This window comes from Geosmithia morbida, assembly GCF_012550715.1.
Source record: "Geosmithia morbida isolate 1262 chromosome Unknown scaffold_6, whole genome shotgun sequence".
NCBI classification, from domain to species: Eukaryota; Fungi; Ascomycota; class Sordariomycetes; order Hypocreales; family Bionectriaceae; genus Geosmithia; species Geosmithia morbida.
Genome location: NW_023336193.1, coordinates 453,086 through 472,352, shown reverse-complemented (window position 1 = coordinate 472,352; position 19,267 = coordinate 453,086). Strand labels below are relative to the sequence as shown.

General features: G+C 59.4%; 5 protein-coding genes across 5 annotated transcripts; 3 read left to right on the top strand and 2 right to left on the bottom strand.

Moving 5' to 3' along the window:
- Window positions 1-308: 308 nt before the first annotated feature.
- GMORB2_6612 (tartrate dehydrogenase/decarboxylase / D-malate dehydrogenase) lies at window positions 309-1,415 on the bottom strand (the record flags this gene model as incomplete). The annotated part of the gene is made up of 1 exon (XM_035468582.1): window positions 309-1,415. One exon carries the CDS (start codon window positions 1,413-1,415, stop codon window positions 309-311), a length of 1,107 nt encoding a protein of 368 aa, XP_035321716.1.
- A 1,492-nt stretch (window positions 1,416-2,907) lies between these two features.
- Window positions 2,908-5,769, top strand: GMORB2_6611 (uncharacterized protein; the record flags this gene model as incomplete). Its single annotated transcript, XM_035468581.1, has 2 exons — window positions 2,908-3,061; window positions 3,119-5,769. 2 exons carry the CDS (start codon window positions 2,908-2,910, stop codon window positions 5,767-5,769), a joined length of 2,805 nt encoding a protein of 934 aa, XP_035321715.1.
- An 890-nt stretch (window positions 5,770-6,659) lies between these two features.
- Window positions 6,660-11,143, top strand: GMORB2_6610 (peroxin-6; the record flags this gene model as incomplete). The annotated part of the gene is made up of 3 exons (XM_035468580.1): window positions 6,660-6,819; window positions 6,900-10,458; window positions 10,573-11,143. 3 exons carry the CDS (start codon window positions 6,660-6,662, stop codon window positions 11,141-11,143), a joined length of 4,290 nt encoding a protein of 1,429 aa, XP_035321714.1.
- A 368-nt stretch (window positions 11,144-11,511) lies between these two features.
- On the bottom strand, window positions 11,512-12,982 carry GMORB2_6609 (Leo1, Paf1 RNA polymerase II complex component,-like protein; the record flags this gene model as incomplete). Its single annotated transcript, XM_035468579.1, has 2 exons — window positions 11,512-12,618; window positions 12,737-12,982. 2 exons carry the CDS (start codon window positions 12,980-12,982, stop codon window positions 11,512-11,514), a joined length of 1,353 nt encoding a protein of 450 aa, XP_035321713.1.
- Window positions 12,983-14,683: 1,701 nt separating this feature from the next.
- Window positions 14,684-16,261, top strand: GMORB2_6608 (uncharacterized protein; the record flags this gene model as incomplete). The annotated part of the gene is made up of 1 exon (XM_035468578.1): window positions 14,684-16,261. The coding sequence occupies one exon, from the start codon at window positions 14,684-14,686 to the stop codon at window positions 16,259-16,261; it is 1,578 nt and encodes a 525-aa protein (XP_035321712.1).
- Window positions 16,262-19,267: the final 3,006 nt, after the last annotated feature.

Here is a 19,267-nt window from a genome sequence, read left to right as displayed (position 1 = left end):
TCAAGCCATTTAGCCACTTGGCATGCGCATATAATGTCCTTCTACGTTTCAGCTTCTCTTTTAATCTGTTTCTTCCTGACGTGAAATCACCCGCGTTAGCAATATTTTCAGGGACGGCAGCACCGGTCCTTTTAGACATTGATTTTCTGAACATACCACGCGCGGCCGGAATCGATTACACCTGTGACTTCTTGATAGGTAGAAACGCATGCAGCTTTAGTTGACACATACTATATATCATGAAGAATTGAGGCGCGTTCTCAGCCTCCTGCCTTGAGTATCCAACATGCGCACATACCGCGATCCCATTAGGCCTTGGCGGCAGCACTAGCCAACGAAGTAATCTCGGCGGCGATAGCATCGCCGAGACTAGCAGTAGACCCCCTGCCACCCACATCCGGAGTCACGACTGCAGGGTCGGCAGCACCGAGCACATTCTCGATAGACTTGAGGATGAGATCGGCAGCGTCGGTGTATCCAAAGTGGTGCAGCAGCATCTGCCCGGCCCAGATCATGCCGACGGGGTTGGCCAGGTTCTTGCCAACAATGTCCGGGGCACTCCCGTGGACGGGCTCGAACAGGCTGGGAAACTCGCCCGAGGGGTTGATGTTGGCGGAGGGGGCGATGCCTATGGTGCCGGCGCAGGCAGGGCCCAGGTCAGAGAGGATATCGCCAAACAGGTTGCTGCCGACGACGACATCGAAGATGTGGGGTCTCTGGACGAAGTGGGCGGTCAGGATGTCGATGTGGTACTTGTCCAGCTGGACGTCGGGGTACTCCTTCGCCATCTCGGCGACCCTCTCGTCCCAGTAGGGCATGGTGATGCTGATGCCGTTGGACTTTGTGGCGCTGGTCAGCCTCTTGCGGGGTCGGCTGCGCGCCAGGTCGAAGGCGTAGCGGAGCACCCTGTCGACGCCGGTCCTGGTCATGACGGTCTCCTGAACGACGGTCTCCCTCTCGGTGCCGCCGAAGATGCGGCCGCCGATGCTGCTGTACTCGCCCTCGGTGTTCTCCCTCACGATCCAGAAGTCGATGTCCCCCGGGCCCCGGTTGGCCAGGGGGCTGGGCACGCCGGGCATCAGCCGCGACGGGCGGAGGTTGATGTACTGGTCGAACTCGCGGCGGAACTTGAGGAGGGAGCCCCACAGCGAGACGTCGTCCGGGACCTCGGACGGCATGCCCACGGCGCCGAAGAAGATGGCATCGAACCCCGAAAGCTGGGCCTTCCAGTCCGCAGGCAGCATGTCCCCGTGCGCGGCGTAGTAGGCGCACGACGAGAAGGTGAAGTGCTCGAGCTCGAGAGTTATGCTGCAGGCCGACGCCGCGGCCTGCAGGCACCGTACGCCGTAGGGCATGACCTCTTGGCCTATGCCGTCGCCTGGGATGACGGCGATGCGGAGGCGTCCTGAGCGCATCTCGGTGTTTCGTCAGAGGGGGAGTGGGCGTGAGGGTGGTAAGATTGTAAGATATCCGATAGTATCAGAAAAGATGTCTGGTAGAATAGAGATAAGATCAACAAGTAAATAGAGAGAAAGAAAACGGTCACCTGAACATGTGAACATGAGTGAAGAGGGAAGAACAGACATGGGAAGGGTACAGGCGTCTGTGGCCTCTGACTTATAATAACAATCCCCGTGCGGAGAAGACGTACAGCGCTGGTTGTCGTTGTATTATTGGCAATTGCAGGCTGTAATCTATCTGCACGGTCCGTTCATGTCCCGACGGTTAGAGCGGGGGGGGGGGGCGTCGAGTAAGTGGGGACAGACTCGAGTCCGCCTAGACTGCTCCGGGACCGGGGATCTCGCAGTGGAGAGGGGTCGGGTTGGGAGCGTTGGTCGCCAGGATGTCGCGCGGCAAGCACGATTCCACGATGAGTCCGTCGTCGCATGCACTTTACAGGCCGGGACGGCGGGATAGTCCGTACGCGGAGAGCTACCCGGCTCTGACTGCTCTAACTCTTTATGGTGAAGCTTTTCAAACCTCAGCGCATGGCAGCACGTGGAGCCGGGTGTTCTGTGCCATGCACCACGTACGGGCAATTCATTAGTGAGGAGTTTAAAAGATTGAAAATGACTTTATATGGAAGTTTGTATTATATCTGTGCCGACAGAAGACGGCCTCGTATCTCTATTGACATTGGAAATCAGTATCCATCCTCCGTACGGATACGTATGCAAGCACTAAACAAACACGCACCTTCCGGTTGTCGTTGCACGTCTCGGTGCGCCATAGAACAAGCCACGCCTGCGATCAAACAAATCGACAAGAACCCATTCGTCGGGCAACCTGCAGGCTCCGTACCCACCACAGACGGCGCTGTATCTTGGGCCTTGGCGGATGAGATTGTGGCTGGTGAGAATAGTGGCACCATGGACCGGGGTATCGAGCTCGTCGCCCCCGCAACCACCAACGCAGTCGATTGTTTCCTCCCTCTTCCCTCTCCCCCCCACTCCCTCCCCCCAGAGCTCTGGGAGAGGACGACCCCTTGGGCTGTTGCCGTGTCGGTTCCCATTTCGGGGGTTTTCTTGATTCTTTTTTTCCGCTTCATTGCAGATTCATTCACACGCGTGTAATCAACAGCAACAACAGCATCATCAACGTCAAAGACCTTCGTCCCAATCTGATCATGTTTGGCTAAACGGCTTGCCTGATTGGAGAAACCCCACCGACAGCCGTCAACAGCTTTACATACCAGCAAAGCTTCGATACACCGCCGTTGACGTTGGGCATTCTGCGACAAAAAAAAAAAAAAAAAAGAGGACAGCATTCCTCGCATCCCGCTACGGGCCGCACGCCACTTTTCCTTCCTCTCCCCTCTTCCTCTCTCTTATCATCACGGTCAATTGCCCCGTCAGGAAGGAGCAGGAACGTCACGTCCTTCGCTCTCAAGGCGACGTCGTCGCCGCCATGGCGCCGACCCCAGACGACCTCTCGTCGGCAGGGTCCGTCTCCTACGATTCCGAGACCATGACGGTGGGAGACGGAACCTGGGACTTTTCCAAGAATACCTTTTTACTGCCCAACCTCCAGGGCGTCAACTTTGACACCATGCGTTACAATGGTCGGTTCAGCTCGAAGAGAGACGGGGCGGGACGAGATAGCTGACAACCTCTGGCAGGCATGGGAAATCGATTCTCTACTCTCACGCAATACCACAAGATCATCCTCGGCCACGCCATCCTCGCCGCCATCGTCTTCCTCCTCCTCGCCCCGAGCGCCATCATGGTCCTCCGCTTCTACACCGGCCGACCCGGCTACGCTCTTCGATACCACGCCCGCATTCAGACCGTCGGGCTCATCCTGCTCACGGCCTCCTTCATCCTCGGAAACATTGCCGTCGGGCCCGCCCGCAGCCTGACGAACCCGCACCACGGCATCGGCGTCGCCCTGTACGTCCTGTACACCGTGCAGTTCTTCGCCAGCCGCCTCGTCTTCCGCATCCAAAAGGCCCACTCGCTGCGCGTCACGCTGCACCAGTGGATCGGCCGCGGGATGGCCCTGCTGGGCATGGCCCAGGTTCCCCTCGGTCTCACCCTCTACGGCTGCCGCGAGTACCTCTTCATCCTGTACGCCGTGTGGATGGCCCTGCTGGTCGTCGTCTACTTCGTCCTCGACTTCCGCGCCGGCACCCGCCGTGAGCTGCTCCTGTCTGGCCCGCCACGCTCCGAAGCTGGCCACACCCGTGTCTCCGACTCCGAGTACTTTTCCGAGAGGCCCGAGCGTGAGCACGGCAGCAGGTGGAAGTGGCTGGGTCCCCTGGCCGGCGCCGGCGCCGTCTGGATGCTCCTCCGCGGCGGACGCAGGAACAAGGACAAGGACGCCGATTCGTCCAGCTACCGCAGCCACTCGCCCTCGCACCGCAGCCGCAGCCGCAGCCGCAGTGACCGCCGCGGCTCGCCCAGCTACTACGACTCGGAAAAGTACACGGAGATGTCCACGTCGCGCAGAGAGAAGGGCGGCGGCGGCGGCGGCGGCGGCGGCATGATGAAGCTTCTCGGCGGTGCCGCCGCTGCCTTTGGCGCCGGCAAGCTCTTCTCCAACTACATGGACCGCCGGAGAGGCCAGCGCGATGACGAGGAGTACTCGGCCGTGTCGACCGAGACCCCCCGCCGCCACCGCTCCGGCCGTTCTGCCGGACAGAGCATGCTAACCAGCGACTACGACTCTGAGCTGGCCAGCGACGTGCGAGGCGATCCCACCAGGACGTCTCTCCTCTCCGAGTCCATCCCCCCCTCGGCCATGGCCGGGGCCATCAGCGCCGCGACCCCCCGGCCGAAGGCGTCTCGCCCGCCGCCAGCCCGGTTCAACCGCGGCCGCCGTAACAGCTTCGAAGAGTCAGAGTACGTGTCGTACGTCAGCCCGTCCAGCCGTCCTGTGGACGACTACGACGACGAGAGCCACCACCACCACGCCGGTGCCAAGTCTGCAGGTGGCGTGCTCGGCGGCATCGGCCTCGGCTGGCTCAGCAAGAAGTGGATGGACAGACGATCCAGGAAGGATGAGGAGAGACGCCTCCAGGAGGAGGAGGACATGCGCTCGGGAGTCTCTGGCTCACGTTTCACGGGTGACGGGTATCCGTCCCCAACGAGGCGTCCCTCCAAGCGGCCGAGCGCTAGGCCCACCTCTTCACGACCGACTCAGAGCGCACCCACCGACATGACCGAATCTTCGTACCTGGATGACGAGACGGCAGGCCCCAGCTACGTCGGCCCTCGGCCCACGGGGCCGGTCCCCCTACCGGGTGGGCGCCGGGACCGGTCACGCTCGAGACGCCGCCACGAGCCCGTCTCCATGCCTGCCATGCCTCCAGATCCCGACCTGCAGTCTGACATGGGGAGCTCCTACGTCACAGAGGCCCGTCCGCAGAGGCGCGACTCGTCCAGGCGGCGCAGGGCGGGAGAGAGAGCGACGGCGGCCGCGGCCGCACGGGCGTCCGAGCTGGCCGCCGATCAGGAGCGCGAGAGGGAACGCTTCGGCTCGCCGCACAGCAGCCGCCCCCTCAGCGTGACGCTCAAGATGCACGACGACCGGGACAGGAACGTGACGCTGCGCCGCCTGACGGACGAGGAGGCACGTGCCGCCCGCGGACCGCGGGGACGCAGCCGCGCCGACTCGGACGGTAGCATCTCGGGCATGGACTCGCCCAGCTACGGGCGCAGCCGGTACAGGCGACAGGCGTCCAGAGCAGGCAGTCGGCAGACGTCGAGGCCGGGTAGCCGACAGACGTCACGGGCGGTCAGCCGCCAGCGGTCAGAGATGGCGTCCGAGAGCAGGGTGGAGAGCAGGCCGCCCAGCAGCAGGCCGCCCAGCAGCAGGAGGCCGCGCGACCGCGGCGACGACGACGACGACGACGACGACGACGACGAAGACGACGAAGACGACGAAGACGACGACGACGAGGGTCAGCAGTCAACCATCGGGCCCCTGTCGCCGCCGAACCCTGCATCGGCCAAGCCTGGCAGCGGTGGTCGTCGAGCAGGCGGCAAGGACTCGGCCTACTACTCCGGAAACCCTGCAGCGGCAGCAGGGCCGTCGGAGACGTCGGCGCCGCTCGTCCCCTCGGCGGCCGGCGCCGATCAGACCGTCTCCAGCCTGGCCAGCCACGACGAGAGCCACGGGACGTGGAGCCAGATGACTCCCTCGCTTGGCGGTGACGGCGGTGACCAGACGGCTCCTGGATCGGCAGCGGATAACAGGAGAAGACGGAGGCTTGAGAGGAGGAGGGGGAGCAGCAGTCGACCTACCACAGCGACGGACATGTTTGACTAGATCTGGTCTTTTCTTCATCTCCGAGTCCCCTTCCTCTCTTGCCGTCTGCCGTCGTCTGCTGTCTCTCTTTTCTGTCTTTCTCTTTTCTGTTTTGTCATCTTTCTGTTCACGGTTGTTAAACGTGTCTGGTCAGCACGGTTGGCGTTCAAAGCATATTTCTGTTTTTTTTTGTTTTTGTTTCTTCTTGTGTATGTTTGTCATTGTTTCCCACGAAGATGGAGGGCCTTTGTTCTGAACAATTCCCGTATGATTTTTTTTTTCTGTTTTTTTTTTCTGTTCCTTTATGTATCGGAGGATGATGTGGAAAGAAATGTTTTAGTATATGGATATTGTAGTGTGGATCGATGCCGCTGATGAGGACATTCAGAAGATAAGATGCAGCTTATAATACGAATTCACGTTCACCCATGTACAAGCCAAACAGGCAGTAAACCCGTGACTTCTGGAGCAATCGATGGGGAAAAGAAGAAAAAGCAAGAAACAAAAGGCAAAGAGAAGTAGGAAAGCTAACCGAGGAATGTAAAGTGACTGATAAGACGATTAAGAAAGATGAATTTACAATTCGGTATCCTAAAACATGTACCGGGTAACTCTTTTTGTGAACCTCGGCAGATGACACACACACCCCCAAGCTTACCGCGTGCAACAAGGAGAAAGCTCGGGATGGAGCTGCACCGTCATTGCCATCTCCCCACGTGAATGTGCCCCCCCCCCCCCAATTGCCCTCCAGTCTCTTCTTTCCCGACAGCGAATGACGTTCCCCGACGATACAGAACGAAGGAGCGATACGAGATCGATATACTACACACACATATATATATGATTGATGCTCTAGGAGAGAAAGAAGAGACCGGACAACGATATACATCCGAACCATCTAGACCCTCGACATGGCCATACCGTCGCATCGAGCGGCGGCGGCGAGGAGGAGACGTCGTCGTCGTCGTCAGGACAAGCCTCCCGTGCCTGTACGGCTGGTCCTCGATGACCAGATAAGGGGGGACGTGGGCGTCGTATCGGAGGATCTGTTCCAGGAACTCTTTCCTCACCGTGAGTGTAGTGTCTTCCGGCCTCCTGGAGAAGGGGGACGATTGGATGACGGAGGATGGGGGAAGCTAACGGGGCGACAGACGAACCGGCAGAAGGAGGAGACATTGTATACGTGGCGATCGCACCGTGGACGCCGAACGCGACGCCGTCGGACTCGCCCTGGTCCATTGTGCCCGTCAGCCGATCGACGACGGGCGGGTCGTGCAAGATGTACTTCTCGCCGTCGTCGGCGAGCCTGCAGCGGTTCGCGGTGGCGCTGCAACGCCTCGCGCCGTCCAAGCTTGCCGGCCACCGGGGCGGGATCGACATCCTCGCCCTCGACGCGGCGCCGCTGGCCCTGGACACCGTCTACGTCAGCCTGGACGGGGAGCTGGCCGAGCGTCTGGCCGCAGGCGAGGGCACCTTCTTCAGGGAGCACCCGACCGTGACGGCCAGGGCCAACGGCGCCGCCGCCGCGCCCGACGAGAAGCTCGCGGCCGCGTTGAGGTACGCCCTGGGGAGCCTCGACGTGGTCCACGCCGAGGACCTCTTCCCACTGCCGCTGCCGCCTCACCCCGTCACCCACATGCCTACCGCCCCCGGCAGGATCGCCTTGTGCGAGCCCGTGGCGCAGGGCGTGCTCGTGGACGCGACCAAGATCATCGTCATGCGCGGGCGGGGACGCGGCGGCGTGAGCGCCGGCGCCGGGAGGCAACGCTCGAGACTGGCGGCGGCAGTGACGCCGTCCATGGCCGACGGCGGCAGCCAGAACGGCTCCCGCGACGACGACGAGACCACAGACCAGTTCTTCTCCGCCGCCGAGGATCGCAACCGGTCCGAAGCACCCAGCGCATCCGAGGTCGACACGGCGACCGAGACCGAGACGGACATGTCCGAGCTGGACGGGCACAACGACGACAACGACGACGACGACGACAGCGAAATCTCCGACGACGACTCGCTCGACGGCATCATCTCCCTGCAGGTCCCCACGCTGCCGGCGTCGGCGGCCAGCGGCGTGTCGACGATGCAACCCGGCTCGCCCATGACGGTGGGCACCATCCGCGGCCGCAGGACCAACGGCCTGGCCACGCCCAGCTCCGTCTTCTCCAACATGACGTCCGCCACCGCCAGGCCCGACAAGCCTCGCGGCAGGCTGTTCCGCGCCCAGGGCCTCACGGCCCCCATGCCAACCGACCTGCTGCACCCGCGTCCGGCGCCTGATGATGACGACGAGGCTCGCGTCTACGTGCACGTCTCGTCGCTGCCCAAGATCGGCTGCTTCTCGGGCGACTGGGTGCGCATCGAGTCGGCCCCCGAGCCGCCCTCCAACGGCTTCGGCGCCTTCGGCCTAGGGAGCTTCACCCGCCTCGACGATGCCGCTGGCGCCGGCGCCGACTCAGCCAGCTGGAGGCCCGTACGCGTCTATGGCCTGCCCGAGGGGTACGCGCCCCGACCGATGACCAGGATCCCCAGCGCCCGCCCGGGAGAGCGCAAGCTGTCCTTCTTCGAGTCCCAGGTCGTCCGCCCCGCCAGCCCAACGGCCTACGCATCGCCCATCATCCTCGCCAACCTCGGGGGAGCGGCCTACCTGCGCATATCACCACTCAAGAAGACCGCGTATCAGGGCAGGGGCACCCTGCCCCGCTTCACCGGCGCCTCCCGCCCCCCCCACGCGAGAGACATCACCATCTACCACGTGCGCACGCCCATCTCGGCCGAGCGCGCATACCAGACGGCCGTGCTGGGCGGGCTCAAGCGTTTCTTCGCGTCCAAGACACGCCTCGTACGGTCCGGGGACCTGATTGCCGTGCCCGTTGACGCTCAGCTGGGCCGCGCGCTGCAGGAGACGGCGGCATCTGGCTCCGGCGCCGGATCCGAGGTGGACGATATCGTGGCCCTGAGTGGTGCCGGTCAGACCAGCAGCGGCAGCAGCCAGATCGACAGCGTAGCGTGGTTCAAGGTCGGCCACATCCAGATCCAGAAGTCGGACGAGGACGAGGACAGCACGGCCGAGAGCTTCTGGGGGTCGGTGGCGTGCATCGACAGCTCGTCGGTGGGCATGCACGGCTCCGGTTTCCAGACGAGCCGCATCCCGGGGACGAGCAACAGCTCCTGGCCGTACTACCTGGGGCTCAGGAAGCCGCCGTCGTCGCGAGGGGATTCGTCGTCGTCGTCGGCCGACGGGGCGGCACCACCCCCGGTGCTGCCGCCGCCCGAGCACGAGCAGAAGCAGGTCAGCTACGTGTCGCCGCTGCGGCGGCAGCTCCGGCAGCTCCTCTCGGCGGCGACGAGCAAGCGGGCCATCGCGCTGGGCATGCCCCCGGTGGCGATCCTGCTGACATCGTCACACCGCAACATCGGCAAGGCCACGCTGGCGACGACGGCGTGCGCCGACATCGGGCTGCACACCTTCACCGTCGACGCCTACGACATCCTGAGCGAGGGCGCGGGCGGCGGCGGCGGCGGCGACGTCAAGACGGAGGGCTTCCTGCGGACGCGCGCCGAGAGGGCGGCCAGCTGCGGCGCCGACTGCTGCGCCCTGCTCGTCCGGCACGTCGAGGCGCTGACGGCGGATCGCATCGAGTCGACCTTTAGGGAGATACTGACCGAGGTGCGCGTCCTGGTGGCCACGGCCAACGAGGTGGACAAGGTGCCGGACGGGGTCCGGGCACTGTTCACGCACGAGCTCGAGATGGGCGCGCCGGACGAGTCAGAGCGCGAGTCGATTCTGCGGGGCATCCTGGACGACCGGGGCCTGCGGCTGGAGCCAACGGTCGACTTCAACGCCATAGCGCTCAAGACGGCGGCCCTCGTGGCGGGCGACCTGGTTGACGTCGTGGACCGGGCTTCGTCGGCGCGGCAGTCGCGCCTCGAGGCCCTGGCGGCGTCGGCACCGGGCGTCACGGTGCGCGACGTGCAGGTGGCGGGCGGCCCCGCGGCGCGCTGCCTGACCCGAGGCGACCTGGACGGGGCGGTGGAGGCGGCCCGCAAGAACTTCTCCGACGCCATCGGCGCGCCCAAGATCCCCAACGTGTCGTGGGACGACGTGGGCGGCCTGTCCAACGTCAAGGACGCCATCTCGGAGACGATCCAGCTGCCGCTCGAGCGTCCCGAGCTGTTCGCGCGCGGCATGAAGAAGCGCTCGGGCATCCTGTTTTACGGCCCACCCGGCACGGGCAAGACGCTCCTCGCCAAGGCCATCGCCACCGAGTACAGCCTCAACTTCTTCAGCGTCAAGGGCCCCGAGCTGCTGAACATGTACATTGGCGAGTCAGAGGCCAACGTGCGACGCGTCTTCCAGCGCGCCCGCGACGCCCGCCCTTGCGTCGTCTTCTTCGACGAGCTCGACTCCGTGGCCCCCAAGCGCGGTAACCAGGGCGACAGCGGCGGTGTCATGGACCGCATCGTCTCTCAGCTCCTCGCCGAGCTGGACGGTATGTCGTCCGGCGGCAGCGGCGGCGGCGGCGGCGGCGGCGACGGAGAAGACGGCGATCGTGCCAACGACTCGGGAGGCGTCTTCGTCGTCGGCGCGACCAACAGACCTGACCTGCTCGATCCCGCTCTGCTCCGTCCCGGCCGCTTCGACAAGATGCTCTATCTCGGTGTGTCGGATACCCATCAAAAACAGCAGACTATTCTCGAGGCACTCACCCGCAAGTAAGATTTCTTTCTCTTTTCTTTCTTTCTTTCCTTCCTTCTCCTTTCTGTCCCTGCCCCTCTCTTTATTTTTTTTTTTAAAAAAAAAAACCCTCCCCCATCTAACAACTATAGATTCAACCTCGACCCATCCCTGTCTCTAGCATCCGTCGCATCCCGTCTGCCCTTGACGTACACAGGAGCAGACTTCTACGCTCTGTGCAGCGACGCCATGCTAAAGGCCGTGACGCGCCAGGCCACAGCCGTAGATATCAAGATCCGTTCCCTGTCCTCCTCCCCCTCCTCCGAATCGGCCTCGGGCCAGGGTCGAGGCACCACCATGTCTACTGCCTACTTCTTCGATCACCACGCCACGCCTGCCGATCTGGCCGTCGTGGTGACCGAGGACGACTTCGCCGCCGCCCAGGCCGAACTGGTCCCCAGCGTCAGCCAAGGCGAGCTGGAGCACTACGAGAAGGTCAGGGCGGCCTTTGAGCACTCCTCGCCTGACGAGAAGAAGGCGGGGGAGGGTTTGGACAAGGCCAAGGGTAAGGGCAAGGCCGTGGCGGATCCTGCTGCTATCGATGCTGGCAGTATGAGTGCCGGGTCTGCTTCTACCGTCAGGCGGAAAAGGGATAAGGGGAAGGGTAAGGCTGTCATGGGGTTCCAGGAGGAGAATGCGAGCGATGATGACGAGCTGTATTGAGCGTGTTACGACAAGTAGAGTTGCATTCGTCTCCATGTAAAGCAATAAAAGGAAAGAAGGCGAAAAGAAAAAAGAGAGGGAGCTTGATTGTATTATATAACGGAGGATCAGGATATATATATACATATATAAACGACTGTATTACACCGCCGCCGAGATAGATATATATATATACTCTCGTTGGCTTTGTGATTCTCTGATTTGCGGTAACAAGCGGGGGAAGCGGGGGAATGGGGGGGGGGGGGGGGGGGGGGACCGGAGGAAACTGGATCAGACCAAGGCGACAAAAACTAGTTATACACGACTTAAGAAAGGAAGAAGGAAGGAAAAGAAACGGAATCAATAAATAGGCAATGGCGTATAGATGCTCAACAAGCACAGGAGGAGCAGCTGCTAGCCGTCTTTTTCGACTCCTTCTTGTCGTCGTCGCTTTCATCATCGTCGTCGTTGTTGCTGGCTTCTTGCTTGACGGCCGAGGGGGGAGGCATGGTTCGTACGGGGAGCCTCCACGTCGCGGTCCTAGGACTCTGGACGTGACTCGTAGTATCGTCAGTGTCGTCTTGCCGCCACTTTCCCGTTGTGGGGGACTGCAGACCTGTCATGCTGATGGCTGTGAGGTCGTCGGGATTCTCCTTGGCGACCTCTTCCGTGGAGGTTATCTTAGCAGCTTTCTTTCCATCTTGTTTGTCTCTGCCATCGTCGTCGTCATCACTGTCGTCGGCCGCTTCCGCCTTGCTATCTTTTGCCTTGGTGTCCTTGTCGTCACCGTCGTCGTCGTCGTCGTCATCGTCGTCGTTGTCGTCGTCTGAATCTTTATCAACATCCTCATCCTTCTTGCCTTCCACGACTTTAGTCTTGGTATCCTTCTTGGCACCATCTTCCTTGGCCTCTTCCTTGAGCCCGGCCTTTTCTTCAGACTTGCCCTCAGACTTGCCCCCGGCCTTGTCCTCGGATTTGGCCTCAGCCTCCTCCTTTTCGAAAGTCCCAGTCGAAGATGTACTGCCCGACTTCTTGCCGTGAACCTTTTCACGCAGGCTCTTGAGACGGAGCTCCTTGGCCTTCTGGGCGGCCTCATCGGCGACGGACTGCAGAGGCTTAGGTTCCTCCTTCTTGATCTCCTTGGCCTTGGGGGCACCGGCACCAGGTTCTGTCTTGGTGGTGGGGATGGGTGTAGGCTTGGTCTGACCCGGCACGGGAGCCGGGGGCGGGTTCGGAGGTGCAGGGGTACCCTGGGTGGCGGTCGATGTCGAAGTGACGTCTTCGGTCGACTTGGATGCTGCAGCGGCTTCCAAGCCAACGGCAGCGGCGGCAGCAGCAGGACCAGAAGGAGCAGCGGGCTTCTTCTTGACCGGCTTTCGGAGCTTGGAGGGGGGGTGCTTGTTGTGGATGTCTGGGATGGTGTGTTCGTCGTAGTAAATCTTGACGTGCTGCATCAGTTCGCCGTGTTCGTTCCAGTCTTCAATCTCTACAATGTCCTGTACAGCAGAAGGCGGGGCATGTCAGTCATGGCGGCAGGAGAAAGAGGCTGGGGATGGATATGGGTCGAATAATAGAGAAGGGGGGGAGTGGTAGAGAGAGAGAGATATTACGTACACCTAGGACGAGACCCTCCTGAACCAAGGCCGGCATCTTGCGCTTCCTCCCAGATTCATCCTTGCCGGCACGACGGCCCCATAGCATACGAGCCTTCTCATCGGTGGCAATGTCGACAGCCTTGAAGGGGATGCGGTTGGCGCGCAGGATGGTCTCGAGACGAGAGGTGGCCGTGACAATGTGGGAGGATCCGGCTGTGAGGGACGTGTAGATCCAGAGGGCGGGGTCGGTCGAGTAGGTGGTCATGGCGGGCGGCGGCCGAGTTGCCAAGTTCGAGCTTCTAGGGATTCTCTGCTGCAGTTTCTCTGGATGAGAGGTGGACGGTGTTGCTGCTGTTGCTGTTGTCTTGGTGGAAGATGGATGGTGTTGGTACGGAGTACGGAGTACAGTACGAGTACGAAGAGTGGTAGTGGTTAGTGGTAGTGGTACATAATAGTGGTTGGTGGCTGATAGTATTACGGAGTAGATTACGGAGCAGAGTGGCATATCGAAGGCCCATGTGACGTGGGGGAACGAGAAGACGGACAGAAAAGGGGCGAATGAGGGGTTCTCAGGCTTCAGGTTGTGGGCCGGTGGCGGGTGGAAGCAATCCAAGCCAGCAGCCTACAGGGCCGCAGGGGTGCACAGCCTATGGGCCGGCCCTAGACGATGGTGCAGCCTAGGTTCTATTACCCTGTTGGTGCTGAGGCCCCGGGGGTCTGTGAGAACCACTTCATAATATTACCACTCTCAATACCATTTTAATATTACAGGTAATATTAGTCCCGTCCATCCATCGATACCGTTACGGAGTACTCCGTACTGGGGCTGCAATGCTATCAGCAGCTACTAGCGAGTGGCAAGTTGCGGTAGTCATTACTGTAATCTGTACTCCGTACAGGTTACGGATTAGTAATATTATCATCACTACCTCAGAGTACGACGGCCCAGAAGGTCGGGCAGAGCATCTTTCCGAGACATTGAACGATTTGATGGAGACGATTCCCAAAGCTTGACGACGACCTCTGGGCGCGGGGAGCCAGATTCCAGATCTATTCCACCAGTCGGTTTTCCCTACGAGTATTATAGGCTGAGGCCAGCGCTTAGGGCCCGAACGACCTGAGTGATCTCATATTATGATACAGGTACGAGTACGTAGAGAGCTATCAGGAATCGCAACGTGCGCGCCTATTGGGCGCCCTGCGATGACTACCTGGTACCGTAATACATTATAAATTACATCGTACCTGTCTGTATTCGTAGTCATGATGGCTGGATGTTCCTGCCTATTCTATAATACAGCGTGTTCCCTCGGTAGCCTGCATCCACCATCTTTCTCCTCTTGCGTGCATGCCTGAGGTCATAATATCAGGCCACAAATATTACTGCATGTACGGAATACTCGCTCGTAATACTCGTACTACCGATAATATCACCCATATCAGCACGATAACTTACTACGTGTAATACACAGTGCACATGCTCTCTCTAAGTGTTCGTGGGCGAGACCGGTACAGAGCGTGAATCTGGCCATTCTCTTCATCTCCACATGTATACATCTGCTGGGGGGCCTGAAAGCCAGGCGGGGAGAAGACGCTTACTCGCTCAGCAGTAATACGGAGTAGTGAGCGCCACGTCTCTGCTCGGCATTGCTAGGCGACAAGCTCTTCCCAGGGAAGAGAGGCTGGAGTAAGCACGCTGGAGCGAGGCTGATGCCTGGCTGCCACCATCCGCCATCCGCCATCCGCCATCCACTGCAGCCAGAAATATGAGCTCCCCTTTGCCTCTCACTGCTTCTCCCTCGCTGCGTCGACATTCGTCCACCGAGGCCTCCTCATTGACGACCTTGTCTGACCTCCTTCATTTTTTTTCTTCACATGATACCGGGGCACTACTAGCAGAGCACCGCTCACTACAAGTAGCCCAAAGCCACCAGATGCCGACCTCGCCCGTCACCCCGGGACCACAATGGCAATGCTTACAGATGGCGACCCGACGACAGCCACGAAGCCGTGTCCGTTCAGGGAGGTGCCTATGGAGGTGCTGCTGCGCATAGCATTCTGGCTCCCTACGACGGACCTCTGCAACATGCGACGCACATGCCACTCCATAGAGCGCATGCTGTATCGCTCGTTTGCGCACGAGTACTTCCGGTGCAAGCAGTTTATGCTGACGCCCTTCAGCCTGCAAGCGCTGATCGACATCTCCGGGAGCAGGCTGGGGCGGCATCTGACCAGGCTGCAGCTGGGAACGGACCATTTCGAGGACCCGCTCAGCGTCGCGACGATCGACGGGGCTGACCTGACGTACGCCTACGACTGCTATGCGACGCAGTGCGAGATGCTGTTGTCGGGAAGCCATATCGACATGCTGGCCGAGGCTCTCCAGAACCTAGGACACCTCGAAGACGTCGTCATCCGCTGCTTCAACTCTGATCGACGGTCGCGGGATGGGCCGGGGGCCGACTGGGTCAGTTACGGTGCCCGGCAGGCCAGGAGGGAAGCCCGCAACTTCTTCATGGCCGAGCCGTGGCACGCCAGGCCCAAGCCGGCTTTCACCATGACGAGCATCATCTTCAACGCGGTGCTGACAGCCCTGAGCAGGACCGGCACACGGCCCAGGGGCATCGAGGTCCTGGCCAGGCAGCCGTCGCCGATGTCGGCCTACCTCTACGACGTAGCCTTCGCCGTCAGCCCCGCCATGCGACCGTCCGTCTCGTCGGTGCTGGAGGGACTGAAGAAGCTGCACCTCTACGTCGGCAACGCCGTCGACCCTTTCAACAGGCAGGGCGACACCGGCAAGCTGCCATGGTTCCTCCATCGCACCGTCAACCTGGAAGATCTGCGCATCAACGGCGGACGAGAGAAGATCCAGGGCTTAGATCGTCTTCTCCGTTGGCTAGCAACACCCGCGTCATCTTCACCGTCGCCGTCGCCGCCGTCGTCCTCGACGTCTCAACCTCGGCCCGGTCCCTGGGGACCCCTGCCGCTCAGCTGGCCTCCGGCTCCGGCTCTGTCCCAGCTGACGGATCTCAGCCTCGGCTACATGGCGGTGGAGAGCGAGGTCGTCATCGGAATGGTGCAGAAGCTCTCGCCCACCATCCGACGGCTGGACTTTGTCTTCCTGTGCGTCATCGAGGTAGCGGACGACGCGGCCGACGAGGTTCCCACAGGCACCGTCTGGAAGAATATCCTCTCCGTCATCTGCGATGCGCCGGCCCCCCACCTCTCCCACGTCGGGCTGAAGTTCCTGCGCGAGTTCCATGGTGAGCCGCCCAAGGACCCCCCTGATGGCGTGTACAGACAGGGGGAAGACGTAGTCTTCAAGGACGGCAAGACTGAGATGTCCTACACCGGACTCGACTGCAGGCAGGTCCTACTCCAGACGATTGGCCAAGTTGGGGGCGCGGCTGGCGATGACGACGGCGGCAGTGACAGCTTTGACAGTCTTGACGACGACAGCGGTGATAGTCATGAGGAGGATGGCAGTGATGGGGAAGAAGATGAGGAGAGTGGGGGGCAAGACGACGACGCCTCAGACGCGTGATATTGGCCGGTGGCGCCGGGCAGGTGAGTGGTATGCGTACATGTAACACGTATTACTTGGCTATGTTCGCAAAGTCTGGTATAGAAGAATCAGTGATTCGTAAGATGGTTGAATGAAGAAGAATTTGCATTGACGACCAATGGATTGTAATCTGTCATCATCCCATGTAAGTTGTGGAACATTTCATGCGAAATATTTGGGCCTGGATCGACGATACAGGATGGAACTGCAGAAGATCAAATTAATCCATTTCAATCCATCTAATACGGAGTGCAAGTACGGGCGGAGTTGACGGCACGCTTCTGCATTAAAAAACGGCACTTGCTCATAGTGAAAGAGAAAGAAAAAAAACATCAAAAGTCAAAAATCAAAAATCCGTAATATCATTATATTACGCCCTCTCCGTATCCCTTCGTATTATTCTTACCTGTGCATGTATCGTGATACCTGTAGTAATACCTGTATCGTACAGAGTGAGAACAGGCCGTTGTAATGCTACTACTCGTACAAGACTAGCATCACTTCGTATATGTGTACATGTAATCTGTACTCCCCATACAGACCCCCCTGGTCCAAATTCCGATAAGGATCAGGGGAGGACAAGATGGGAAAGGTGGATGGATTGGTGCTGCGTGTACGTGCTCGATAGTACAGAGCAAGTCATGTCAGTATTTCCCGTAACCAAAGTCATGGCGCTTGTTACTCTGTATTTCCACCCATTACTCCGGTCCCGGTTGCCTCGTCTTATTCTTTTACTTCTTTTACTTCTTTTACTTCTTTTACTTTGAACCCTCTTTTTTTGACATTTCCTCGATCCGGTTATAACAAAGATGAAGAAGAAGAAGAAGGGAGTTGAGGAAAATCATCTGGTCTGATGGGTCAATCATCTCTCGTACATGTACACGTACACTCGTATACACACAAATTTAATGTTACTCCGTAATTATTACGGATTATTACAGCAACTTACGAGTACGACTACCAATATCGGTCATCTCACCGAGACCCAAATTATACGGGACGCATGATGAAGAGGACGCGACGGTACTATTCGGCAGAGATGAATGAGATGATACAGAAGCTTATTAGACGGGGTTGATAGCCGACGCTATAATCTGTACTTGTACGTGCAGTGAGCCCTGGCAAAAGAAATAAGGGGGTCTGATAATACAAGGAGCCGACCGAGATCAGACAGGTTGGCGTCTGTAAGCAATCGTGTCTGTGTATGATTACATGATACGGTGCGAGTAACTCACACGATGATCCTAGGCCGTTGCCCGTATTGGTAACATTGCAATAATACTCGTGGTTGTCATCAAGAGAGTTGGCCCGGGGCCTGGCACGACATGGCCTTGTGTTTCTTCGCACAATAGCACGCGGCATTCTTTGTACATCTTCCACCACGCCATGATTGTTCAAGACGGTCCAAGGCGGTCACGACAGAGCAGAGACAGCCACGGTCCTTGCATGTGTACAGACACGACGGGCATGTGCGACGTGGCTTTCGCGCGGAACCGGTGCCGATTACTCCGTACTCCGCCAGTCCACAGGCGACAGGGGAAATGAAGGGATCGTCATGGGCCACGGCCCACGACCTAGGCACACCGTCCCCCCCTGTCCCCTGCCATAACCCGATCAGTCACGGTGATTGCTACTGTGAATCGTGGTAGCAGTTGGCGATGGTGCGTGTGCTGTACTCCGTACATATACAGGTATGCATGACCTGTACGAGTACCGAGTGCGTACGGCTGCCGTCTCGTACGCTCAGCGGCCACGTCGGACAAACGACGGGACGGTCACAAACTCAGGAGGCATAGGACGTCCATCTCTGGCTTGGGTTGGGGGCGGTCAGTGTTACTCAGTCTCTCCTGCCACAGAGTCCTGAGAAAGTAAGAGATTTCTCTCCAAGCCCGTGAACGAGCCAAGAAGCAGCCAAGACTCGCAGTAGTGGAACGTGAACAGATGGTGGCTGATTTTGCATTGGTGCACACGAGTAACACGCGGTCGGCACGTACTCATATCGATAGATGCTGTCTCAGGCACTTTGTTGTGTATTAGTATTACGGGGGGAAAAAAAGAAGAAGAAAAGCCATGGTGTTTTGTCTGCCTCGCGCTATACTGGGGGCACCTTGGTGAAGCGATCGAACTCACTTGAGTAGTAATAGTGAATTAATACTCACCTCCTGCCCTTTGCCTTCGTACTCGTACACGTTGCCCCAGAGGCCACGACAGAGGTGCATGAAATGCCGAGAACAAAAAGGACCCTCGCCCCCCCCAAAAAAAAAAAAAAAAAAACCGATAGACAGCCACAAGATGGGCCTATTGACAAGGATGTGTTTTTTTTCGCGCCGGCCTTGTTTGCTGGCGGTTGGCCAGTTGAGCGCTGACGAGTAAAACGAGAAAACGGTAGGGATCGCAATCTTACTCGTGGTACACAACGAGTACTTTGGCAAGAATGGTGCTTCTCATATTGGAGGAGACAGAGGGATCGAGGTGATGGAGGAAATTTGAAATGAGGCACAAATTGCGCCAAAACTTGAACCCCGGAGACTGTGCGTATGTTGAATGCGATACACTGTAAGCACGGGCCCTGCGCTAGCTTAGCTGTCGGGCAGCTCCAGCTCCAGCTCCATAGATAGAGGCCGGGACCTAGCGCCAGGGGCCGTCGACAAGCCGTACAGCGCTAAATGCATTGGCAATCACAGCAGGCACCCGACGCTGGGTAGAGGCCCCGGCCCCGAAACCTGCAAGGAACCCGTCGACAGCTGTCCATCCGCTCTTAGTGGGCATCAACCGCCACCCACCGCCACCAGCAGCAACCAGAACCAGGCGGCCCTAGGAGTACCAGGACCCATAAATTAGACAGTCCAGCGCATACTGTGCGTGCCTGTGCCTGTGCCTGGGCCGCGCCACTTTGGGCTTGTATCTCCGTCGTACCTGCCCGCCTGCTGCCCCCCATTAATCTCTCGCGTCTCTTCCCCCTCTCCCCGTTTTTCTAGTCCCCTC